The sequence below is a fragment of the Tenrec ecaudatus genome, chromosome 14 (genome assembly GCF_050624435.1).
Source record: "Tenrec ecaudatus isolate mTenEca1 chromosome 14, mTenEca1.hap1, whole genome shotgun sequence".
Taxonomy (NCBI): Eukaryota; Metazoa; Chordata; class Mammalia; order Afrosoricida; family Tenrecidae; genus Tenrec; species Tenrec ecaudatus.
Genome location: NC_134543.1, coordinates 35,217,222 through 35,244,415, shown reverse-complemented (window position 1 = coordinate 35,244,415; position 27,194 = coordinate 35,217,222). Strand labels below are relative to the sequence as shown.

General features: G+C 47.9%; 1 protein-coding gene across 2 annotated transcripts; it reads left to right on the top strand.

Annotated features, from left to right (window-relative positions):
• Window positions 1-327: 327 nt before the first annotated feature.
• Window positions 328-27,194, top strand: EXD2 (exonuclease 3'-5' domain containing 2). Of its 2 annotated transcripts, XM_075531080.1 has the most exons (10): window positions 328-439; window positions 8,766-8,834; window positions 9,834-10,200; window positions 13,093-13,349; window positions 14,047-14,173; window positions 17,836-18,167; window positions 19,276-19,382; window positions 19,603-19,738; window positions 20,691-21,047; window positions 25,808-27,194. In XM_075531080.1, exons 3-10 carry the CDS (start codon window positions 9,880-9,882, stop codon window positions 26,022-26,024), a joined length of 1,854 nt encoding a protein of 617 aa, XP_075387195.1. In that variant the 5' UTR covers window positions 328-439; window positions 8,766-8,834; window positions 9,834-9,879; the 3' UTR covers window positions 26,025-27,194. The 2 variants fall into 2 exon arrangements, with proteins under 2 accessions (XP_075387195.1, XP_075387196.1); XM_075531081.1 differs by lacking the exon at window positions 8,766-8,834 and having other exon boundaries at window positions 345-439.

Genomic DNA, 27,194 nt, shown 5'->3' with positions numbered 1-27,194 from the left:
GTTTCTCTTTTTATTTACCTTCATCAAGAACATTTAAGAAAACAAATGCGGTAGAGAAACACTACCCCAGGACGAATTCACAATCCAAATCCGACGTTCCACATTGCACTCGTGGGGGTTCCATAAGTTTAAACAAATATGCTGCCCCAGCGGCAAACACAAAACCACGTTGTCGACGAGACCTGAAGTCTTTGCAGCTTCAACGGATCCTTTGTTCAATGGAGAAGAACTGGAGGGGCAACGCTGCGCCTGCAGTTTCCGTACAACATGGCGTCGCCCAGGAGCACGCTCGTCTGGGATTACGTTCCCTGGGACCGTCACGGGACCGGAAGTGGTTACCGTTCTAGTGGATCCGGGTGGGCGCGAGCCGGCGGCCGCGGGGGTTCCATCTCTACGGTGTGAGGTGTCGCAGGTGTTTGTGCCGGGTGAGGGGTCGCAGGTAAGTGAGGCCCTGGGGTCCGAGGGGGTTTCTGCGCGATCGCGCGGGGAGGGGCGGGGGGCCCGAGTGATAGTTCCAGAGCGGATCGACGGGGACGGGGAGACCAGGGTCTCATCGCACGCGGGGCGCTGGTGGCCGGGACCCCGACGCCCCGACTGCGTCGACCCTGCCTTCTCGGGACTGGGCGCGTGGTCCGTGCCTCCCGCACCCGTGGGTGGGCGCCCAGCGTCTGGGTGCGTCACGAGGACTCCCCCGTCGCGGCTCCGAACGCCGTCCCAGGCCACCTCTGCGCTCGGCCGTTTGCCGATTTGGACACCCACCAGCCTAACAGCCACCCACCCCGGCATGGTGACCCAATCTGCTGAAAGGAGGTACCGCCGAGAACCCTGTGAGAGCGCCCGGGTGCTCCGAGAGTGCTGGGGGACGAGTCCTCTCTCGAGTCCGCTCCCGAGGCGTCCTGAGGACAGCCCCCCGCACCTTTGACGACCGCCCCTCACTCGCCCAGACCGCGCCCGCCCCCGCCCCCGGCCTTGCTCGAAGGAGCCGCGGGACAGACGCAAAACGAGACCCTGATCGTGACTGCAAAAGGCACTCCTGCTCTTTTCAAAGGCAAACAAACTCACGTCCTTATAAGCTTTCCTTCCACCTCCGAACCCAAACTAGCTCCTGCTTTTCCCAGTGCTTGGAAACCCAAAGCTGTACCGGGCTGATTTTTTCTTCAGTCGTCACAATATAAAGCCAGAAGGAATTGTGCTAAAAGTTTGTTACTCAATCCAAGCTGAAAGCGTTGGAGAAAGGAGTCGAGTATGGGGGAGGAAGGATTCGTTCTGGCCAAGGTGAACTTGCTTAAAAATATATAATGATGTTGTTACAGCCCAGGCATATCATCTTTTTTTACATTTTATTAGGGGCTCATACAACGCTTTTCACAATCAATACATATTCATACATTAATTGTATAAAGGACATTCGTACATTCTTTGCCCTAATCATTTTCAAAGCATTTGCTCTCCACTTAAGCCCTTTGCATCAAGTCCTCTTTTTTCCCCTCCCTCCCGTTCCCCCCTCCCTCATGAGCCCTTGATAATTTATAAATTATTATTTTGTCATATCTTGTCCTGTCCGGCATCTCGCTTCACCCCCTTTTCTGTTGTCCGTCCCCCAGGGAGGAGGTCACATGTAGATCCTTGTAATCAGTTTCCCCTTTCCAAACCACTCACCCTGTACTCTCCCAGTATCGCCCTCACCCCCTGGTTTTGAAGGTGTCATCCACCCTGGATTTCCGGTGCCTCCAGCTCCCCTATGCACCACTGTACAACCTCTGCTCTATCCAGACTTGCAAGGTAGAATTCGGATCATGGTAGTTGAGGGGGAGAAAGCATCCTGGATCTGGGGGGAAGCTGTGTTCTTCATCAGTGCTACATCGCACCCTGACTGACTCATCTTCTCCCCATAAACCACTCTGCAAGGGGATCTCCAGTGGCCGATGAATGGGCTTTGGGTCTCCACTCCTTACTTCCCCTTCATTCACTATGGTAAGATTTTTTTTTTTATGATGCCTTATACCTGATTCCTTTGACACCTCGTGATCACACAGGCTGGTGTGCTTCTTCCATGTGGGCTTTATTGCTTCTGAGCCAGATGGCCGCTTGTTCACCTTCAAGCCTTTAAGACCCCAGACACTATCTCTTTTGATAGCCGGGCACCATCAACTTTCTTCGCCACATTTGTTTATGCACCCGTTTGTCTTCGGCGATCGTGTCATGGAGGTGTGCAGCCAATGATAAGATTTTTTTGTTCTTTGATGCCTGATAACTGATCCCTTTGGGACCACGTGATCACACAGGTTGGTGTGTTCTTCCATGTGGGCTTTGTTGCTTCTGAGCTAGATGGCCACTTGGTTATCTTCAAGCCTTTAAGACCCCAGTCACTATCTCTTTTGATAGCCGGGCACCATCAGCTTTCTTCACCACATTTACTTGTTCACCCGCTTTGGCTTCAGCAGTTGGGAGGGTGAGCATCGTAGAGTGCCAATTTAATAAAAGAAAGTATTCATGCATTGAGGGAGTGCTTGAGTAGAGTCCCAAGGTCCTTCTGCGACCTTAATACTAAACGTATAAATATAGACACAGAGATCTATTTCCCCATCCTCACATATATATTTGCATGTACATGTCTTTGTCTAGACCTCTATAAGTGCCCTTTGATTCCTAGCTCTTTCCTCCATCTCCCTTGACTTTCCTCCTGCCCTACTACCATGCTCCGTCCCCAACTGGGTTACAGCTATACCTCTTCTTTACATAACCTTACCCTTGATCATTCTCTACCAGGCCTGCCACTGCCCCCTCACCACCAATTTGGGTCCCATGTTGTTCCCTTGTCCCTGTGTTTGTTAACACCACTTCCTTACCACCCCCCCCATTTCCCCTATCTCAAGTGCCCCCGGAACTGTGGGTCCGGTTGTTTTTCCTCCAGATAGTTCATCCAGCCTGTCTTATTTAGACAGACCTGTGGAGACAATAACATGCACGAAAACAAGACAGAGGAAAACAAAGCAACAGTATACAACCAGACAACAAAACAACAACAAACTACTGACAAAGAACAAAACAAAACACATCAGGAAAGAAAAGTTTGTAGTTAGTTGAAGGATCATTTGTTGGCCCTTAGGATTGTTTTCCAATTCAGTCTGTTGGGGTACCACGCCCTGGCCTCAAAGTCCACTTTCAGCATTCCCTGGGGACCTTGCCACTCCATTCCCTTGCTGTTCCGCTGCACTCCCCCAGTGCTTTGCCTCGGTGTGGTGGGATCAGGTCAGGTGCAATTCCCACACTGTGTCTCCGGTGATGTCCCCTGTATCGCCCTTAGTCACTGAGGGGCATCATGTCTCATAGTGGGGCCAGCCATGTTGTTCTCTCTGTGGACTGGCTGCTCTAATCAGGAACATCATCCTCACGGCCTGGTGGGAGGCATATCATCTTGTTGGGAAAAAAATCATGTACAACTTGAAGCAAGACAGATATTTTACTTTTTCTATCTCCCAACTTTTCCTCTTTATTTTTAAAAATCATTTTATTGGGGACTCATACAACTCATCACAATCCATACATATATCAATTGTGTCAAGTACATTTTTACATTAGTTGCCCTCATCATTCTCAAAATATTTGCTCTCCACTTAAGTCCTTTGTATCAGCTCCTCATTTTCCTCACTCCCTCGTGAACCCTTGATAATATATAAATTGTTATTTTATATCTTACACTGTCCGATGTCTCCCTTCACCCACTTTTCTGTCGTCAGTCCCCCAGAGAGGAGGTTATATGTAGATCCTTATAATTGGTTCTCTCTTTATATCCCACCTTCCCTCCACCCTCCCAGTATCACCACTCACACCACTGGCCCTGAAGGGATCATCTGCCCTGTGCTTCCAGTTCCTATCTGTACCAGTGTACATCCTCTGGTCTAACCAGATTTGTAAGGTAGAATTGGGATCATGATACTCTGGGTAGGCAGCCGCTGGGGGGTTGGGGGGGTGGGGAGAGCATTTAAGAATTAGAGAGGAAAGTTGTATGTTCTGTTGTTGCTACACTGCACGCTGACCCCATCATCCTTCTGTAAGGGGATGTCCAGTTGCCTATAGATGGGTCTGGGGTCCCCAATCTGTACTCTCCTCTCATTCACAATGATTTGATTTTTTGTTCTTTGATACCTGATCCCTTCAACACCTGGTGATCACATAGGCTGGTGTGCTTTTTCCATGTGGACTTTGTTGCTTCTGAGCTAGATGGCCACTTGTTTATCTTCAGGTCTTTAAGACCCTAGACATTATATCTTTAGATTGCTAGGCACCATCAGCTTTCTTCACCACACTTGCTTATATACCCACTTTATCTTCAGTGTCGGGAAGGTGAGCATCATGGAATGCCAGTTTAAAAGAACAAAGTGTTCTTGCATTGAGGGAGTACTTGAATGGAGTCCCAATGTCCATATCTGCTACCTTAATACTTAACCTACAAATATATGCAGATAGATCTTTTTCTCCATCCTCATATATAAATATATCTACATATGTACATGTCTTTATTTAGACCCCTATAAATGCCCTTTGACTCCTAGTTCTTTCCTCTATTTCCGTTTACTTTCCTCTTGTCCCACTATCATGCTCAGCCTTCATTTGGGTTTCAATAATTCTTCTCGGTTACATTACCCTTGAGCAAATCCTACCAGGACTCCTACACCCTCCTCACCACCAATTTTGGATCACTTGTTGTTCCCTTGTCCCTGGGTTTGTTAACACCACTTCCTTTCCCCCCACCTCTCCTCCCATGTCCCCCCAGAACTGTCGGTCCTATTGTTTTCTCCTCCATATTGTTCATCCGACCTATCTTATTTAGACAGACCTGCAAATATATTAGATTTTATTTGTTCAGGGATTTGTCATTATATACTTAAAACTGGATCTTGAAACTTTCTGTGTTAGCACAGAGCAGGTGAATGTCAGCATTTCTTCAGGAGCTCTCACTGGGGGCAGATTGTGACAGTGAGTGCCTGTCAGGTGACCTGCTAACAATGTGCAGTCATGTCCATTAACCTACTCTTTGAAACATCTGATTTTTTTGCCAAGCTGATCAATGGAAAAGGATGTTCGCATTGCTATTTTAGACTGAACATCCCTGACCACAGCCGAGATCGAACAACTTCTCATGATGGTTTCCCTTCTGTGTTCCTTAGGATTGCCGCTTATATTGGGTTGTCTTTTTTTAATTGATGTGTGGAAACCAACAACGCCAAGCCTGTTGCTCCTGAGACGGTTTCACGGCTTTTTTGGCTCAAACCTTGACGGAAGCAACACTGCCCGGCCTTGTCCTGTGTGGTGTTACTGGGTGGATTTGAACTGCCAACCTTTAGAAGTAGAATGCAAACCGCTTACACCATCCACGACGGTCTTTTATATATTTTCTGGTTCTTAGTCTTCTACCATTTCCATTGACGTTAAGTATCCCAATGTATTGCTTTTTCATCTTCAATTTGGCTTGCCTTTTAACCTATGGCATCTTTATTGAACCAGAATTTTCTGTTTAAGTCCATCAGAGTTTTGTGGCTGTCACTGAGGGCATGTCACTCACGGCGGCCCAGGTGGTTGTTTCAGAGTAGAGCTACACTCCGTAGGGCTTACCCTTTATGAAGTGGTGTCTCTGAGTGGATTCAGCCTATCAACCTGTCTGTTAGGATCCACGCAGCTGTAACCGAGCAAGTCCACTCCTAGGTATATAACGAGAAAGAAAAGGGTGTGTCTACACAAACGTTCCTAGCGACATGGTTTTATAATAGAGAAAAGGGCCCAAATGTACACCACCCAATGAATGGATGTGCAAACGTAATGTACACATTTTCCCATGAATAAGAATGAAGTACTGATACTGTAACATGGAGGCGCCTTGAAAGCATTCTCTCAGTGAAAGAAGCCACTCACAGAAGATCATGTAATGCGTTATTCTGCTTCTATAAAATAACTAGAACAGATACAGAGACAGAAAGAAAATTAATGGTTACCTACGTGTCAGATGGTGCGATGGAAAATGGGGATTTGTTTTTAAATAATGGCTTAATAGAAAGTCATTAATTTCTTTTGCCAAGTAGTATTCCATTGTATGCCATTTCTGGGTGACAGATGTCCAAGTGCTCAGCTACTCACTGAAAACCAGGTGGTTTACATACACTCAGCGGTGCCTGTGGAAAGGCCTGGTGATCTACTTCCGACGGAGCACAGCCGTGAAAATGCTGCGCAGTGCAGGTCGGCTCTGAAGCGTGTGGTGGCCATGAGTCAGAAGCAGCTCCATAGTAACTGGTTTGGTTTTATTTGTACCTAAAAAAAAATTACTTAATTTGGGGCTCTTACAACATTCCATACATAGTTGTATCAAGCACATTTGTACATATGCTGCCATCATCATTTCCGAAACATTTTCTACTTGAGCCCTTGGTGTCAGCTCTCCTTTTTTTATTTGTGCTTTTTAGAAAGCTATTGATTTCTGTTGCTGAGGACTTTAATATCGTTTGGGTGTACCGCTTGGGTGATTTTTGGCTTTTATAAATAAAGTTGCTATGAATCTTCTTGGAAAGGTCTTTTTGTAGCTATATTTATTTTTAATTTATCCAGCTGGAGGTTCACTGAGTTATACCAAATCAGTCCTCATCTTCATTATGCATCTTTTGGAGTTTTCTCATCCATTGTCCAGGTCTCTCTTCTATTGTAGTTCACCTCCGTGTTTGCACTGCATTCTGGTGACTGCCTCAGATTTAGCTTCAATATAGTCACTCTCGGTATGCCCAGTCTACTGTTTAACCTATCGAGGATTGCGTTTAAAGCTTTTTTAAAAATAAAAAAAAAATTTTAATCTAGAATGTCTAGTTTTTGGTTTGTTATTCCTACTCCTTCTTCTCGTCTTATTTTCCTTCCTCTCTGAACAGTCTTCCTCTACAATCGCTCTCGGTTCCTGTGTGCTTGGGCTACTCAGGTCTGGGTATTTCTGCTTGACGGCTCTGTGAACGATATTGGATGATGTTAGGTTGTGTCCGGTTGGTTTTAGTGTGTTTGTGAGGCCTCTTTTAGGAGCATCTTGACAGAACTCTTGTGTGTGATAGACAGTCATGTTAATTGTTTGGCTCACAGATTCTTCTCTTAAGAATAAGGTGAATTTGGACCCTTTACCTGCCCCAAAAGGAGTCCTGGTGATACAATGGGTTAACTGAAAGAGCAACAGTTCGCATTCACATATGCAGTCATGTTAATTGCTTGGCTCACCGATTCTTCTCATAAGAATAAGGTGAATTTGGACCCTTTACCTGCCCAAAAAGGAGTCCTGGTGTTACAATGGGTTAAGCATTGGACTGTTAACTGAAAGACTGCTGGGCGTCAGACTACCGTGGACGAGTTGGCAAAGGATATTGGCTTACCTGCCTGGAGTTCAGTCTTGTGATCTGCCCTCTCGGGTGACAGGTGGCTTGCTTATTGCATGAGCCTGGGCCACAGTGGGGGACCCTTTGTGGACAGAGCAGCACCTTCATGGGTCCTAGTTGTATCCTAGACCTGTGGCCCTGGGTGGGAGGGCCCACACAAGTCCTGGTCTCTGTGCAGCTTCATATCCCACCCACTGTGAGTGCTGGCCTCCATTCCTGTCACCTGATACTTTCTCTTTAAGCTTAACGGTGTATCAAATTTTATCTTTTCAATATTTTCCCCAGCCTTTGCATTGTTTAGGGTAGGGAAAAGGTCCTAATTTTTTTCAGAGGATTTGAACCAGGAAGTTCTCTAGGCAAGAGAAATGTTGTCTCCTTAGGCCGTGGCTGCTGCTTTGATACAAATCCTAGAGAAAGTACATGTGAAGTGCCTAGCAGATTTTCTGGAGTGAATGAATAGTTTAAAAAGTGCATCGCGGATGGCATGTTATCATTTACATTACCCCTGGAGTAGCTCGGTGGTACAAACAGCTGACTACTAACTAAAAGGCCAGCCACTCAAACCCGCCGAGAAGCCCCTAGAAGAAGGCCAGGCAGTCCACTGCCCAGAGCTCGTCCTCCGCACACAGACAGGGCTGCCGTACGGCGCATCAACTCAGTGGCAACTCGCTTGATTTGGGTGTTGCTTATGTTTTACTCAATAATCATTGTCGTGATACCACCTCCCCCCCAAAACCCCCCCCCCCCAAAAATGGGCTGAATATCTCTACAGGCACGATTATAACCTGGGTTGTTGTCAATATGAAATTATTTTTCGAATTTGCACAATTTTACCGACAAGAAATAGTACGACACATTCGTGGGACATGGTAGCTGTCGGCCTGGCAGGTGACGTCACCTCAGTCTGAGGACAGTGTAGATTGTAGGCTAGAGGACAAGAATCGTTTTGTGTGACTGGCCCAAGTTTAAAAGAAAACACCTGTCAATCTGGTGCTATTTTCAAAGTGATATTTCCTCTAAAATTCAAATATTTAATTGAACTTCTCAGACTGATGACACTCTCTGACTCCATGGGGCCTTCCTCCCACCCTGGGGTCCACCAGCTGGCGCTGCAGTGGCTGCCGTGCCAGTTCCTCCCTGTCACCGAGGCCCAGCCCACGTTGCTTTCATTGTCCCACTGCCGCTACTGCCATCAGAGTTTCCTCCTAGTATCAGAATAGCCCGGCTACCCGCTGCTCTGTCATCAGGGGAGGAAGACACAGCTAGCGACCGCCACATGGAGTCAGAGCAGGATAGAGTTCTGTTTTGTGGAGAAACGAGGCTACTTCCATATGTAACAGGGGCTGTCTGTCTGCTTTCTTACAGCTGGCTGGCGCCCTTGCTTCCTGAACCCGCATGGCCCTCGGGACACTTCCGTTTGCTACCATTTTCTAGGTATCTCGCTAGGATCTCCCTCTCTTCCTTCTGTGATCCCTGCTTCCCCACAAGAGCCCCAGCCGCAGCGTGGCCTCCTCACTGCGGGCTGCCAGCCACGGGCCAGCAGTTTGAATCCACTGGCGGGTGGGGAGGAAGATGGGCTCTCTGCTCCGGTAACCCACTGGGGCAGTGCCACCCTGTCGGGCAGGGTTGCCATGACTGGGCATTGGCTTGATGGCCGGGGCTGCGTTGGGGTTTTTTCCCTGCCACCTCCAAATATCTGTCGGTTTCTGGGGAGAACTCTGAAGATGTTTGGAGAGGCAGGAAAACCTATTTCCTTCCCCAACCTCTACTGCCCACACCGCCAGAAAGTAGAAAAACCTCCCACCCAGCTTGCTGACGTGACGAGTCAGTGTTTTTATTTGTTATTGGGAAACAAAAACCGCCATTCAGCAGTGAGGGCTTGAAGGGTTACAGTGCGAACACTTTGAAGGTGAGGGATTAACCAAGTTCACTGCCGAGTAAACCAGCAAACGGGCGTGGCCTTCTAGCTCGTTCTGTTTCAGTTAACCTGCTTTTAGATGACCAAGATGCAGCCCTGGTGGGTTACACACTGGGCTGGTAACCAGAAGGTCAGTGGTTCAAACCACCAGCTGCTCCACAAGAGAAAGATGAGGCTTTCTACTTCCGTAAAGATTTACAGTAAAAAAAAAAAAAAAAAGATTGGCCGCCTTGGAAGCCCTCGGGGCAGTTCTGCCCTGCCCTCCGCGACAGTGAGCTTGGTGTTTAAGCGACTACGTGTTTGCGGAGACTGGCGGGAGATGAAAGCGTTTGCCCGGGTGAGGGTGGAGCGAGAGATGGAGTGCCGAGCGTGTAAAAGCGAGAACATTCAAATAGAACCTTTTTGCTTTCTCAAAAGTCCCTGGGTGCGTGGATGGTAAGCGGAGAGGACAGCTTGTTCACCTGTAGGTTATGTGACACAAATACATGAATATATTTCCGCCATTTGTGTTGCAGAGCGCGGGGCTGGTGATGTGCTTTCCTGAGCAGCCGAAAGTCAAAGATGCTTCGCCAGCACTCGGTGGCCTGGACGGTGACGGCTCTCCTGGGCGTGGCTGTGGGAGGGCTTGTCTTGTGGAGCGGTATTCAACGACGGCGGAGTAAAAGGCGCCCTGTGACCCAGCAGCAGGGAGCAGGCACTGGAGAGCTGCCCCCTCCAGAAGAGACGCGGCTGTACTCTGGTGCCCCCCGAGACTCCTGGGAGGACAGGATCCTCCACGCAAAAGTAGTGACTGTGTCTCAGGAGGCCGAGTGGGATCAGATTGAGCCCCGGCTTAGGAGGGAGTTAGAAGACTTTCCAGTGCTTGGAATCGACTGTGAGTGGGTAAGTCAAAAAGCACAAATACACATTTTTGCTTTTTCAATGAGGGGCCTTGGATGGTCAAGCAGAGAATAAGATGAAAATAAAATTAGCTTATTCTTGACTTGCTTACAAGTCAATTTTAGGGAAGGAAGTTGCTGCCGCCCTGAGGATAGTGGAATGCTTAAGATCCTGGATTCTGGAGTCAGGCAGACCTGGGTGAGTTCCACTTCCATCCCTTAGTTTATGTTGCCCCAGTTTATCTGTAATAGGGTGCTAGCGGTCCCTGTCCTCAGGGGCACTTGTAAAGATGCATCCAGCCAACTGTTGAGCCACCTTCAGCCCAGCGTTGACGTACAGTTAGGTTAGCAAAGAATGGTGCAAGTACTAGGAACGGTCGGAGGAACAATTACACCTCTCTCGGGACAAGTACAGCTGGAAGGTTCCTTGGAAGCAGGATGAGAGACTTCATCTCCTGCACTTGGACCATGTTGTGAGAGGAAACCAGTCCCTCTAAAAGGATCTCCTTCTTGGTGAAGTACAGGGTCAGCCCAAAAGAGAAAAGCCCTCCATGAGATGGATTGGTACGTGGTTTCATTTGTTAGGAGCTCAGACATAGTTGTGAGGCTAGGGAGGCGCCAGGCAGTGTATCCCTTTGTTGTACACACAGTCGCTGTGAGCCAGAACCAGCACCATGGCGCCAACACCAGCAACACGTTGGCTCTGCATGACACTCCAGAACCAAATCCAGGGCATAGCTTTCTTGGTTCTGAGTCCAGTAGATACTTATTTGGGCTTATATTATTTTGGCATCGAAAGCATCTACACGCTTCTTACTCAAAATAGTCATATCTTGGCTTTAAAGTCTTCGTGCGCTTTCTCTTTCTCCCTTTTTGAATCTTCGTCTACTTGATACCTAAATATTGAAGTGTCTCTCAGACGTAATCACCTCTGTACCCACCCCAGGGAGTAAACTTAGATATCTTCAAGGCCTAGGCAGATGATGTAGCCTCCTTATTTGTATTTTTGAGTACGTAGGAATATTCTTAAATTTCACTGAAAAATATATTCCTTTCCATGATTCTTTAAACACAAGGCCTTTAACTCCTGTTTTCCTATTTTGATAAAGATATGGAGCTCAATAAATGTTTAAGTGTATCTTAAAAACAGTATAATGACAAGTGATTGTTGGCCTCATACTGAAAAGACATGATGAATTGGAGCGTTCATGCCACATATACATGAAGACACTGCCATACAGGTCAAGCCAAGTGTTACCAGATTGGTGTCCATTTCTTTAGAGAGACTTAGAATATAGATTTTTTTAAGTGAACTCTACCAACTTGAAAGTCTGGCATAAGTTACTAAATATGTGGAGACAAAAATAATAGTAATATAAACATGTCTGTGGACCAGCCAATGGATCCAGAGGATGCTAATTTATGTTCTGTAATCTACTTTTCTTTCCTAAGTGCTATAATCTAATTTCATGGCTTTATATTATCATTGGGATATAGATAACTCTCAAAATTAGAGCACCTGCCTTTTTGACATCTCCATTCACTACCACACTTGATGTGTTCCTAACAGAACTTTGATATGAATTCCCAAACCTGTATTATCACTCGTCCTCCCCACCTTCGAGATTAAAATCAAGCAGTTCAAGCCCACTAGTGGAAGGAATGAGGGGCTCTGCTCCTGTGAAAGTCACGGCCGCGAAAACCCTGTGTAGGTCTGCTGCACAGGGATTCAGACAAGGGTGGGTGCTGTCCTCTCTTTATTCTCGGCGTTCGCCACAGGGTCCTTTGACGATGTCATTGACCCACACATGCCTTCTCACACTATATTACACTTCTCACGCTAAATGAAGATGCCTTATGTATTGGCCCTCAAGGAGGATCTCAAAACCAATGCTCTCTAAATGAGTCACTGAAGTACAGGGAAAAAATGTGAGCAATTAGTCTATCGTCTTTAAAGGCATTATTCACGTACCATTTGTACTTCTGTGTATATTTGACAGTCTACACAATAAAATAGTATGGTACTAATATATATAATTTATAACTAAATATACATATCTATTATGTATATCCCAAACAATCTTTATATGGATTGACTAATACAAAAATGAGACACCCCTGGGTGGCGTAGTGTTAATGAAATGGAAATGTTTTCTGTTTCCAGTAATGACCAGCTGGGTAAGCCTGCGTGAGTAGTACGTGACTTCAAGGGAAAAGAGGTTAGAAAGAAAAAGGGTGAGTGTGAGCCACACAAGCTTGAGATGCTTGTTTCTCGGAGCTCTGTGGCCTCTGCTAGAAGCATCGCTTCTCTGAGTCTGCACTCCGTAGAAATTGACTGGGTACCTTCTGGAATTTGAAGCACTTGGATTCCGGGGGGGGGGGGGGCACACTGATTATAATACACTGGATCTTACGCACAATCCAGAACTCCCATGACTAAAGTGCCAACTCAGCTATGTATCTGTTTATCTATGTTATTGATTGAAGACGGAGGCTGCGGAGGCCGATCCACCCACAGGAATTTGCTGTTGATTTTGTGTCAGATTAAACTGCTGTGTATTGGTAGACACGTGTAGCTTTCTCCGAGGGTCACTGGCATTACAGGGAGAATTACCCACTCATAAAAGACTGATTTGATCACGTCTAAACGAATTGTTCTGCAACAGGAACCAGCAGTCAGGCTTCTTGTAGTTTTTGTTTTTTTACCTTGGGGAAGCTACGAGTTAGGTGTTGGGCTGCTAAGCTGCAAGATCAGCAGTTCAAACCCCCCGGCAGCTCCGATTTGGTCGTCTTTGCCTCGAGCCTGGGCATGTGCTCTCCTTGGGGAGCTAGGGCTCTGCCGCCCAGACCCTTGGTGCTGTGCCAGCTGCGAACAGGTCGTCTTCCTCTGTTGCAGGTGAACGTGGAGGGCAGAGTCAGGCCTCTGTCACTCCTGCAGATGGCCTCTCCCAGCGGCCTCTGCATCTTGGTTCGCTTGCCCAGGCTGGTCTGTGGCGGAAGAACACTGCCGAGAACACTACTGGATCTCTTGGCAGACGGTACCATTTTAAAAGTTGGAGTGGGATGTTCAGAAGATGCCGGCAAGCTCCTCCAGGATTACGGCCTTGTTGTTAAGGGGTGCCTGGACCTCCGGTACCCAGCCCTGAGGCAGAGGTATGGTGTGTGCATGCTGGGACATCTGTAGCCAGGGGCAAACATTGTCAAAAGATATGGTGATCGCTGGCAATCATTACTGAAACATCTGAGGTTATTTGGGAGCCTAGAGGTTTCTGAGATACATATTGATAATAAGAGGAAGAGCTTCAGCTCCTGAGAAGTTATCCCAAGCTGATCTTTTCATGGAAAATGAACAGGGTATCTCTGTAGCTATATAGTTTCTAAACTGCCCGAGTTAGTTACGTCCTGTATGATGTATCTTGAAAATTTCATTTTAAGACCCGTATATTTAAGGTAAAACTCTGTTTCTCTTAGAAAATGACATGCCCTCAGTGCATTGGGTCCACAGTTGTTGAGAGCAGCAATTGGCTGGGTGTGCAGGTCTTCATTTATAACAAATTTTGATGACCATTTCTTGTTAAATATTTTATGTGAGGAGTATAAAAAATTTACAGTATATGTATTTGAGTTGAGCATGCTTAAGCCTTCATGCTCACTAATACCAGATGTGGTTATTTTAAACAAAATTTGCAATCTGATAGATGAAACTTTTGTGTCATTTTAATTTTCTTTGATTTCTAATTGGATGGAATCACTTTTCATATGTCTCTTACCCATTTTTATGTCTTTTTTCCTGATTTCCCACTTGTGTCCATTATCCATTTTTGACACCGAGTTTTCTCATTTCTTGTAGGAACAATCTGCTGTGTAATGGGCTTAGCCTGAAGTCGCTCGCCGAGACCATCTTGAACTTTCCCCTGGACAAGTCCCTCCGCCTTCGTTGCAGCGACTGGGATGCTGAGAATCTGACTGAAGACCAGGTACTTCTTTTTTTGCATTTTGATATTTTTATTGAATAAAGATTTCCCTGATTTTATAGCAATTCTTTTCACTTAACTTTGTGTGGGCATTTGTGTGTGTGTGTGTGTGTGTGTGTATTGTTTCTTTTTTTTAAAATCATTTTATTGGGGGCTCGTACAATTCTTATCACCATCTATCCATCCATTGTGCCAAGAGCATTTGTACATTTGTTGCCATCATCATTCTCAAAACATTTGCCTTCCACTTGAACCCTTAATATCAGCTGCTCGTTTCCCCCTCCCTCCTCACTCCCTGAAGACCAGGTACTTCTTATCAGAGTAGCTGAAAAGTGGAAGAGTCATTTGTTGTGAAGTATAATCATTTTAGAATTCTAATCTCCAGAGATGATATGAAAGTATTGGGCTGACGTGCTTTTAAACTGTGTTCATTGTCTGGTGATATCCAAGAGAATTGGTCAGTAATAATGTGGTGTCACGTAGATAATGGAGTCAGTGTCCGTGTGTGTGTTTGAATTACGTGCTTACATAGATACACATACTCATGCGCGTGCACCTTTGAACACTAACCTGACAAGCGTTTCAGAAAATGTCGATTTTATCATCTACAAAGTGTGTTCATTTCTAGATGTTTAGAAACAAAAAGTGACGGAGTTTGCCTGTGGACTCCTCTTCTAGTGTGGCTTTCACTTGTAGCACGGGACGAGAATGGCTGTGAAATGTTAGCTCCTATTTTAGAATGAGAGATAACCTCAGGTTAAATCGCTGAGGAGCGCCGTAGGGGAAAACAGTGGAAATAAGCTAAACATGAAGTTCTGATCTGTCGAGCTGCCTTTGAACCAGTGACTCTGTTGTTTGCTTGTCTTTTAATCTGTGAAACGGAGACATTGATAATCTCACAGGTTATGAGGTTAAAGAAACCCACCAGCCCGCATTCAGCTCCTAGCACTTTCTCTCACTCAGCAAATGTGCTACATCAAGCGCACGAGGCTGGTGGTGTAGCCAGCGAGTCTTCTTCCTGGAGAGCCTGCTGGCCTTGCATTCGTTAACTGGCACTCTGTCGGCAGGGACGTGTCTTCTTCTGTCGGCTTTGGATGCGGAGTTGCATTCATTGTATCCGTTCAGGATATGCCACGATATAGCAGTAGAGGGCTATTCTGGTTTTCTTGTTACTGTTTTGAATGCATGTATGTATTACCGTGGTAAAAGGCGCACAACATCAGCACAGCCGTCTTAACCATTTGCAGTGGACAAATCAGTGGCATTAATCTCACTCACAGTGCCGTACAGCCATGGCCACTACTCACTGCCCAGACCACTTCATCATGCAGACAAATCTCTGCCGCTGGAGCCAGAACTGGCCCTCCCCGAGGTCTCTGGGAACCACTGAGCTACCTTCTGCCTCTCGGTGGTTGTCTGTTGTGGATATTTCATATGTGAGGGTAATCCGAAAGCCTTGCTGCTAGGGTTCCAGCTCACACTCGCATGAGTTTATTCCAGATCCGAAGCGTTCCCTGCACTCAGTGGGTGGCTGCAGACAAGCGCGCTCAGTAATCTACGTAGTCGCCTTAGGGTTTCTTCAAAATGGCTTTTGAGGGAATCTGCTGATCCAGGTAAAGCCCAGGCAGAAGGGTCAGCTAGCTCAGAGGTGATGCAGCTCGTTTGCGGGACCCAAGAGGGGTAATCTTGGTAGATTTTCTCAAAGGATACTTTGACCCTTCTCAAAGGACGATTATGAAGAAGTTTTGAGAAAAGTAAAAGCTGCAGTAGGGAGAAGAAGACCAGGAAAAGTTGTGCCGAGGAATTTTTCCATCACGATCATACACCCGCTCGTCGTTCAAGGTTCCCGTATCACCTTGACAGCTCTGGATTTGTCCCTGGGCTTCTTTTGGTCCCTAAAGCTCAGTGAGTATCGAACAGGAGCCTGATCTGCGTCCCTCAAAGATGCCAAAGCTCCCATTTTGATGTGACGTAAATTGAAGCGCTCAGCAAATTTCATGGAAGGGTTACCCAGCTAGAAGCACTGCCTTCACAAGTGTCCAGGGCTCCAGGCGAATGTGTTGACAGTGGCTTCATTCACATTGTGATATTTTTGTTAATAAAGGTTCCTATGATTTTGTACTAGTACTCTTTGACTTACCCTTATCTACGGGATCTTTTAATATTTGTCTTTTTGTTTCTGGTTTATTTCACTTGGTAGAATTGTCTTCAAAGTTTATTCATCCATCTCAGACTTCACTTTTTTTTATGGCTGAATAACATTCCAATGTCTGTAGAAACCACCTTTTGTCCATCCATTCATCTGTCCAAGGATACCTTCTTGGTTTGTTTCTACCTCCTGGCTGTTGTGAATAATGCTACAGCGAATACTGGTATAGAGGATGTACTTTTTATCATCAGTACAGAAACACGATTTAAAATCTATACTAGTATAAGGTACACAGTACTGCCGGTTGTGAGTAAGTGCTGTGGAGTTGGTTTCAACTCCTCTGTAGACCCGAACGACAGACAGCCGGGTCCCGGGCCAGCCTTAGACCCGCCGCCCTGTCTCAGCCCACTCTTGCAGCCCCTGAACCAGGCGCTCAGCGGAGGGTGTTTTTTCCCTCCGACTCTCTTTATCTCCTTCTCCTGGGACGGATTCTTCCTGCTAACTTGTCCAGTGCAGTCTCATCTATCCTCACGGCTAAGGAGCATTTTGCCTATATTTCAAAGACAGAATTGTTCTTTATTTTGGCAGTCCACGGAATATTTCACAGTCTTTGCCAAAGCTATAATTCAAAGACATCAGTTCTTCTTGGGCTTTCTTACCCACTAGCACTTTAAAGAGGTCTTTTGCAGCAGATTGTCCTGGTGGAATCAGTCATTCAATTTCTCGACTGCTGGATCCAAGTAAAATGAAATCCTTGACAGCTTCATTCTTGTCTCCATTTATCGTGAGGCTGCTTATTGATGCACTTTGGCGATCCCGTCTGTACGTTGAGGCTCAGTGCAGAGTGGAGGCTGTCGTGTGTGATCTCTGTCAGTAAGGACTTCAGGTTCTCTTTAGTTTCAGCAGAGTGTGCCCTCTGCACCCCGACGCCTGCCGAGGAGTCTCCTTCCAGTCCTAATGGACATTCACATCTTTAGGCCTTTTACAGAGGGGGTTCCTTGTGCTTTTATTGTAATTTAAATATATATTCTAGATGCAGGCTCCTTTTCTTATTCCTGACGACCTCCGACTGTTCCCCACGTTGGGTTATCTCTGTGCTTTCTTAATGGGGTCGTGTGCAGTGTGAGGGATTGGACTTGGATGGGCTCGTTTGTTTTCCCTCGTGTCACTTAGGCTCGTGGTTCATAGCCAGGAGGAGCTGCCACCTGATTGACAGGCTAGACTCCACCCCTTCACAAGTTTACAGGAGATTATGTAACCTCCACAGATCCATTAGGGTTTTTGAGCTTTGAGATTATGACATCTTTTAGCTATTTTACCTAACTACATACAGAAACTATTTTAGAGTCTGTTGAGTATTTACTTTTGAATAATTTAACATTTTTCATAATCTAAAAAAATGTCGGTGCATGGTGCCTTGGCTACTGCGTTTTGTGAATTAGGGTCCTCAAAGGCTCCCCGTCTTGATGTGCCCCCCCCCCGGGCTCCACTGATGGCCGGCTTCTCCCTCCCTCAGGTCACCTATGCTGCCAGGGATGCCCAGATCGCAGTAGCGCTCTTTGTCCATCTTCTCGGATACCCCTTCCCCAGGACCTCAGCGCCAGAAGAACACAGTGGCCGCATCGGCTGGAGAAAAGTCTTGGAGCAATGCCAGGATGTAGTAGACATCCCATTCAGAAGCAAAGGGATTGGCAGATTGGGAGAAGAAGTGAATGGGGAAGCGGCAGAAATTCATCAGAAGTCAAGAAGCAAGAAGTCTAAGGTGGATGCAATGATACCAGGCAGCCACCAAGGGAGAGACCCCAGAAAACATAAAAGAAAGCCCCTGGGAGTGGGTTATTCTGCCAGGTAACTGAGCTGAGCCCCCAACCGAGCAAGGAGGCAGTCTGTCCAAAGGCGTGATGTTGCCTTTGGCACCTTCAGTTGCCTTGTCCTGTCCTCCGTCCATTTGTAGCTGGTTCTTCCCTTGGTTTCTGTCTTTTTCTCTTGTGCTCACTCTTCCTCCGGGGACAGTTGCTCGTGGGAGAGAGAACCTTATCCTAGCTTTTGCCCCTGGCCTGATGTGATCTTAGAGCTGTAACTTCTCCAACTGTGAGCGAGGAGGTAATGGTTGCCGTGCTTGTGCCTGATATCCCGAAGGAACAGCACGAGGTGCCTCAGGCTTTTCAGGAGCGACGGGTCATCTGGTTCCTTGCCCATTTGCGATTGACCATGCAGAGTGGGATCCAGTGGCAAGCCGTTATCCCCAGGCCAGTGAGAAATTGCCCACCTGCCTGCCTTATACTTGTGTGACAGAAAGGTAGCTCATCAGGACTTTGAAGTTTCGATAGCACAGAGTCTTTAAGAATTGGATGATGAAATCCAAACAAGTATTGCATCTGAGCCAAAAATAAATTCACGTGGCCCTCCCTAGTTTCAACTTGGTCGTTTTCATTTACTTTGCTTAATTCATTGGTTACCTGTAGGGCTCTCCCTGTTTGCTTCCTCAGCAGAAGTACATAAATACCACTCTGCTCATTTCTCACATCCCAATCCGCAAATACCAAAAGTCAGAGGCATAAACAATCTGATTGGCTTTCGTTTGTGCCCTCGCTCAGTGTGCGAAGGTGGCACGGCCGTGATTTCTCCCGTAATTGGCACATCTGGCTCAGCGTGGAGAGTTGTGTGGGTGGGTTACTCAGACGAAAGTGTGGGCAGCCCAATGAGACCTTAACTCGGTGGTTCTCAGCCTCCCTAATGCCGTGACCCTTTGATGTAGTTCCTCCTGTGGTGGTGGCCCCCAACCATAAAATTATTTTCGTTGCTACTTCATCACTGTAATTTTGCTACTGTTATGAATCGGGTGACCCCTGTGAAAGGGTCGTTTGACCCCCAAAGGGGTCTCGACCCGCAGGTCGAGAACCGCTGCCTTAACTAATGTTTTTCAGTTTGAAGTGTGTGTCTTTGTCCCCTGTAGAAAATCGCCCCTCTATGACAACTGCTTCCTCCACGCTCCTGACGGACAGCCCCTCTGCACTTGTGACCGAAGGAAAGCCCAGTGGTACCTGGACAAAGGCATCGGAGGTTTGAGACTCCGCCCTCGCATTTCACCAGTCATTATGGGCATGTGGGTACTGGCATGCGGGGGGCTGGGGGTAACCGAGGAAGGCAAAGAGTCCTCGAGGCCCAGGAGGCTGGGTCCTTCCAGACTGGGAAATGGCGATCGTGAGCCTAGAGCAGAGCCCCAGCACCTACCCGGGGAGGGGGACACCCCGACACTGAACCGCTGCTGCTTTTCTCCAAGAGCTCGTCAGTGAAGAGCCTTTCGTGGTCAAGCTGCAGTTCGAACCCGCAGGAAGACCTGAGTCCTCAGGAGACTATTACCTGATGGTTAAAGAGAACCTGTGTGTGGTGTGTGGCAAGAGAGACTCCTACATCCGGTGAGTGGGGTGCTGGGCTGCCCGCACCCCCTGCCTCCGAGGGAAAGCGTCGTGTAGCCACGATCAGGGCTCTCGGGGGCCTGGCTGAGTTTGCGCCGTTTGACTGGGAGGCTTGTCCCTGGTTGGCATCTCTGTCTTCCTGATTGCTTGGACACTGTACCTGCTGGGCCAGGCTTGCCACTGCTCCTCCTGAGCCCACCTCTGAGTTTCTGGAATGCACTAGCATTCTTAGTTTCAGGCCCTTGTCACTCACCAGTTCCCTCCGGAGCTCTGTCCGCTCGCTGTTCTTACCCTCCTCTCTCGAGTGGCTCGGTGTGCTTTGTGGGCCTTGATAACACCCACAGAGTGCCCGGTCTGTGGTGTCAGGGCCCCCACCCTGGAAGGTGAGGCTGCCCACTGGGCCTGGGTACCAGAGACTGGACCTTTCTCTGCAGGGATTGCTTTCCCTCCTTCCTCTTTCTGTAAAGTGAGGCAACTAGTTGTCGCTGCGGACGTTTCCCTGAGGGCGCGATTCTCTGTCAAGAACAAGGCCAGGCGGCGGTGAGCCCGGGCGGGGATCCGAGGAGGGGATCCCTCTGGTGAAGGTCCAGAACTTGAGGCAGAGAGGTTACCCACCGTCGGCGTGGAGAGCGTGGTTCTAGATGTCCAAGACCGTTGGCCTCTCTTCATTTGTATGACTCTCTCCTCCGGGGCACAGTCAACTTCTCAGAGGTTATCGGCCTCTGCCCTCTCTGGGCTTTGTTGACCTTGTGAGGCCCAGCAGCAGGTGGGCAGAGTGTAGGAGGTGACACTGCCTTTCCGTAATCTCTGGTAGGTTGGGCGCCCTGCGCTTCTCTGCCCTCTGTAGGCCTAGACTAGACCCCCGGCTCCCCCTTCCTTGTTCTGCTGTGTGTTTTCTGTCATCTGACTTATGCTCACGAGCTCCACCTTCGGGACGCTGGGCTTCTTCCAGAAAGAACGTGATCCCACACGAGTACAGGAAGCACTTCCCTATTGAGATGAAGGACCACAACTCCCACGACGTGTTGCTGCTCTGCACTTCCTGCCATGCCATCTCCAACTTCCAGGACAACCACTTGAAGCAGCAGCTGGCCAAGGAGTTCCAGGCCCCCATCGGCTCGGAGGAGGGCTTGCGCCTGCTGGAAGATCCTGAGCGGCGCCAGGTGCGCTCCGGGGCCAGGGCCCTGCTCAACGCCGAGAGCCTGCCTGAGCACCGCAAAGAGGAGCTGCTGCAAGCGCTCCGAGAGTTCTATGACACAGACACGGTCACGGACGAGATGCTCCAAAGGGCGGCCAGCCTGGAGACCAGGTACGGGGTCTCTCACATCTGGCCAGGGAAAGGAGATGGGGACTGATCCACAGGTACACACAGGGACTACGTAGGGAAAATGCGTGTCAGGAAGGGAGGGCCGGCGTTCACAACCATGTTTGTTTTCCATAGGAGACATGACTTTTCATCGGTTGTCAGCCTTTGACCTTTTAAGGTCATGCACTTAGGTCCAGTCATTTATTGACTCGATTAGCATGCGAGTGCACATGCGACGGAGTTGTACTGTAGACGTTCTGTGCTGAGTTCAGGCTAGAAGTCAGCACACAGATGGAAACAGCAGTCAGCAGATAACCTCAGAGCTCTTGAATCCCTAGATAGTTCCTGAAGTCGTAGACAGAAGTTTTGTGTCTCCAACCACAGGTCTGTAGCTTCTAAGACCAGGCAATTCAGGCTTCTGATCTCACGGGCACTCCAGTGCGCTCACCCACTGAGTGGATGTTAGGCAAAGCACAATGGCTGTTGACAGCCAACCTTTCCACATCAGCCCTAGACTCTTTCAACGACACATTCCTCTGGCTGGTGTAGACAGATGGATGCTAGACTTGCATGTCTAGGACGGAAAACAGCTTTTTTGGGAAAAGACAGGCAAGTGCTAGTGAGCTGATAAGAATACGTGTGAGGTGCGCAGAGGCGACACTGCTAGCCTAGTGGGGCTTTGGGAAGGAGGTTTGGGCATGCGCATAGCTGTCAGTGAGGAGCAGAGTCCAAAGACAGACTGCTTCCTTGAGAAAGGAGCCTGGACTCTCCGAAGGTGGAAGGCACAGTTCGCATGCGATCAGAGCAGATTTGCGACCTCTGCATCATCTTCCTCTTAAGCAGCACCAGCGGCACAGCTGAGCAACCCCAGCCAAGTTCCACTGTGCTGACGCACTTCGCACAGAGGTGGTGTGGCCTCCTCCTTGCAAGAAAGAAGGTGCTAAAGCAGTGTGCCATGTTGGCGTTCATATCCTGCTATTAGAACATGCTATTGGAGAAGTGGGAACATGTGGGGTCATTTAGCAGCCTCATATAAATACTGAGTGTGGTTCAGAATATCGTTAGTCAGAAAGGGCCAGGGGCTGACCACCAAATGCTCATACGCAAGTTCAAGTTGAAGCGGAAGAAAATTAAAACAAGTCCATCAGGGTCAAAGTATGGTTTTGAATATATCCCACTTGAATTTAGAGACCCTCTCCAGAATAAATTATGGGCTGACTTTCAAGAAAACCATATAAGAAGGAAGCAAAAGGTTATGAAAAGGACAAGAAAGGAAGAAGAGACCTAAATGAATGTCAGAAGAGACAGTGAAACTTGCTCTTGAACATCAAGCAGCTAGAGCAGTTGGAAGAAATGATAGCTAAAGGAGCTGGGCAGATTTCCCAGGGTGGCTTGCGTAGAGCAAACTATCATGATGAAGTGGGCACAGACGCAGCGTTGGGAAACCAAGGAGAAAGGCCACACTTGGCGCTCTCAAGCTGACCGGGCGCAGGGAAGAAGTCCACTTCTCCAGTGCAGTACTGAAGAACACAGGAAGCCTCGAGGGAAAATGGGAAGAATGCACGCAGTTGCAAGGCCAGAAAGGATCGGTCAACATTGAACCGTCGAGAACCAATGGTATTGAAGAAGGAAGCCTAGGCTGTACTTGACATTGGAGAAATACATTAGGAGCTGACAGAATACCCCAGGAGAGATTTCAACAAACGGCTGCCCCACTACCAGTGCACTCTCATCTCTGCCAAGAAATTTGGAAGACAACTTCCTGGCCAGCCAACAGGAAGAGATTTATTCCCATATTTGTACCCATTTCAAGAAAGGTAACCCAACAGAATGTGGAAATTATAGAACAATATTATAATTGCCACACACAAGTAAAGTTTTGCTAAAGATTATTCAAAAACAATTGTAGAAGACAAGGAACTGCCAGAAATTCAGGAATGTGAGGTGAGGGATATCACATGGATCTTGACTGGAAACAGAATGCCAGAAAGATGGTTTCCTGTGCTCTATTGACCATGCAATGGTGTTTGTTATTATAACACACATGAATGACATTGTCAAGAATGGGAATTCCAGAAAACTTGTGTTCACGCAGAACCTGTGCGGGAAGCAGTTGTTGAACAGAACCAGGGGGGTGCTGTGGTTTAAAATCAAGAAAGGTATGTGTGGTAATTACATAATCTGTTGTCAATTTGAGACTTAAGAAGAGGTGGAGGTTAGCCTGTCAATCCGGTTGCAGATTGATAACCACATTTGAAGGCACTAAGGAGGTAAATAGCTTACTGGAGGTGGGACACACGCTCACTCCCTGCGAGACATGCTTGCTGACAAGACACATGGAGCTAGGCTAGAGCCTTGGAGCTGAAGGAGCCACATAGAGACCCCTGCCAGCACTGAGATTCTTCCACTGCCCCTGGATCCACAAGACTTTATACCCACTGGCCTGTGATTTTCCTGCATTTGGCATCACTGCATGTGTTCTGTGAGTCTGAAGAGGACTTTATAGATAGGTGTCGGACATGTGGGCTAATATTGGACGTATGGACTTGATCTGGACTGGGCTGAGGTTTTTCTCAATATTGAATTGCTCTTGTAGATAAAGCTCTTTATTTTTAAACATTTTATTAGGGGCTAATACAACTCTTATCATAATCCATACATATACATACATTAATTATATGATACACATCAGTACATTCTTTGCCCTAATCATTTTCAAAGCATTTGCTCTCCACTTAAGCCCTTTGCATCAGGTCCTCTTTTTTTTCCCCCTCCCTCCCCAGTCCCCACTCCCTCATGAGCCCTTGATAATTTATAGATTATTATTTTGTCATATTTTGCCCTATCTGGCGTCTCCCTTCACCCCCTTCTCTGTTGTCCGTCCCCCAGGGAGGAGGTCACATGTAGATCCTTGTAATCAGTTCCCCCTTTCCAACCCACTCACCCTCTACTCTCCCAATATCGCCCCTCACACCCCTGGTCCTGAAGGTATCATCTGCCCTGGATTCCCTGTGCCTCCAGCTCCTATCTGCACCAGTGTACAACCTCTGCTCTATCCAGACTTGCAAGGTAGAATTCGGATCATGGTAGTTGGAGGGGAGGAAGCATTTAGGAACTGGGGGAAAGCTTTATTCTTCATCGGTGCTGCATCGCACCCTGACTGAGTCATCTCCTCCTCTAGACCCCTCTGCAAGGGGATCTCCAGTGGCCAACAAATGGGCTTTGGGTCTCCACTCTACACTTCCCCCTTCATTCACTATGGCATTTTTTTTTATGATGCCTTATCCCTGATCCCTTTGGCACCTCGTGATCACACAGGCTGGTGTGCTTCTTCCATGTGGGCTTTGTTGCTTCTGAGCTAGATGGCCGCTTGTTCACTTTCAAGCCTTTAAGACCCCAGACACTATCTCTTTTGATAGCCAGGCACCATCAGCTTTCTTCACCACATTTAATAAAGCTCTTTCTTATGCGCATGTGAGTGTCTGTGTGTGTAAGGAAGCCCCGAGAGCAAATGGGCAGAATGCACACAGTTACAAGACCAAAAGGAAACCTCCTTGTTTCTCTAGTCTACCCAGGCGAACCCAGTGTGCATCAGGGTTGCGTCCTTTCACAATACTTGTTCAATCTGTGTGCTAAACAAATAGCTCAAGAAGCTGGATATAGATGAAGGAGAATGAGGCGTCAAGATTGGAGAGACTCGTGAATGTGTGATTTGCAGGTGACACCACCTTGCTTGCTGATGGTGAAGAAGGCTGGAAGCACTTACTGACGAGGGTCTGTGCCAACATGTATATGGCTGGGACCTCAACATAAAGTTAAAATACTTAAAATTGGACCAATAAACATTATGATTAAACTAAGAAAAGAGGGATGTTGTTGAGGATTTTACCATGGCTTCATAATCAATACCCATGGAAGCAGCAGTCAGAAAATCAGATGTCTTTTTGCCAAAGGAGTATTCAGAAGTAAAGCTGTGGCCTGAGGACTGAGGGACAACTGACCCAAGCCATGGAACGTTCCGTTGCTTTGTGTGCAAGAAAGACCGAAGAATCGGTATTGATGCCTGTGCGTTCTGGCGTTGGCAAATACTCCTGACTGTACTGTGGACTGCCAGAAGAATGAGCACTTTTCTTGTGAAAGAAGCACAACCCCAGTATGTAACGAGAAGGGATCAGGCCTGGAGAGGCCATCATGCTGGTGGAGTCGAGGGACACTGAAAAAGATTAAGCCCCTCAATGAGATGGCTGGACACAGTGCCTGCGACAGTGGCTTTCGCCAGCAAAGACGGTGAGGGTGGGCGTGGTGCAGGACAGGGCAGTGGTGTGCTTAAGGTCACTGTGAGCCAACTCAAACACAGTAACAGCGACATGAGTCTGAATGGTTAACTTAAGCACAAAAGGTAAGCTGGTAACTAAGCTTCCCATTCCAAACAACCCTGTGGCTCACCTACTGTAAGTCAGGCACTAGGGCCCCCCAGTAGAGTTCAGTAACCCCAAGTGCTTTCTGCTGCACGGTGTAGCGTGTGCCCTGGCTACTGTTCTACATGACAGGGAAAGGAGAAGTTTTGAAAAGCTTGTTAGGGGTCTGCGTGGCATAGTGATTCCAAGTTCAGCAGTTGGAAACACAGGCGTAGCTCTCCTGTCCTGTCGGGTCACGGTGAGCCAACGTTGGCCCGATAGCAGTGAGCTTAGTGGTTTGGGTGTGGGTCTTTCGGAGCTCACCCTCTGTTGCCCTCACGCCCTTTGTGCATTTTGTCTCGCCAGAATTTCCAATGAGAACTACGTCCCCCACGGGCTGAAGGTGGTGCAGTGCCACTCCCAGGGGGGGCTACGCGCCCTCATGCAGCTGGAGAGCCGGTGGCGGCAGCACTTCCTGGACACCATGCAGCCCAAGCACCTGCCGCAGCAGTGGTCAGTGGACCACAACCACCAGAAGCTGCTCCGGAAATACGGCGAGGACCTGCCCATCAAGCTGTCTTGATAGCCACTGCCCTCCCAGGGCAGGACAGCCGGGAAGCTGGACCCGAGGCTGACAAGCCGCCTCTTCCATCTTAGTGTGCCGCTCATTGCGAAAGCCGCTTTGTGGCACCGCGTAGAGGGCCCATGGTAACCGCAGGCTGCCTCTGGGTGGGCTCAGGCTTGCTTGTGAGGGTGACCGTAAGTTTGCAGTTACCGCTGGGCAGGGACCATTTTCTCTCCCCTCCCTCTTACTTTTGTGGCCAAGGCAGGTGCTGGCCTTTCTGTGTGCTAGCCCAGAGCGGACGGCAAAGGAAAGATTTCCCCCGAAGTGACTTGCCAAGTCACTTCATATATTCCCTCCCCGTCTGGGAAGTTGTGGATCTCTGACGGAGGCTGTCGAGTGTCAGTGAGCAAGCCCATCAGGGTGGGGAGGCCACAGGGGTTTCTTCTCGAGGTGAGAGAAGTGAGCAAGGGGTCAGGTTCTTGTTCCCAGTGTAGCTGCACAATGTTCTGTGGCTGGTGGTTCTCCTACCAGGCACCTTGTTGGGACCCATTTCATCTGGGTCCTTTCTGTGTGTTTTGCACACTTGAAAATGCTCCCTGCTCTTGCCCAGGACCAAAGCTTCCTTCTGGCCCAGAGACAAGGTACGGCAGGGAGACCCCATTTTCCGACAGAACTTGGACCGTTTGCTGGCCTTTCCGTCCCTTACTTGCTTGTTGCTGTCTGCTTGCCTCCACCCTCCTGTTCGTTGAGAGAAATCCCCCTTTTTACAGAGGCGCTTCGTGGAGCGGCGTGAGAGCGCTCCATCGGATTTGCCGTATTGAACCTCTTTAACCTGTCTGTCCGCCCCTGGGTCATTTGTCGCCTCCACAGCCTGAGGTGCCAAGATCCAAAACCATGCGATGCTGGTGAACATGTTTAGAGGCTCAAAATGGCGGTGTTTCATATTTTAAATTGTTAGGTTACCACTTTGTGTGTGACACCATCTTGCTCGTGGTGATTAACTTTTTTAAAAGTATCAGATAAATATTCCTATTTTACAAGATTGTAACAAGCTTTAAAAATGTTTTATGACGAGACTGCACAAGATGACAGTTGTGCCCACTTGGTAATGGTTGCTCTAACATTGCGAATAAAAACATTTACGCACAAGGCTCACTGTACGCGTAAAACTGTTGTCTTCATAAATAA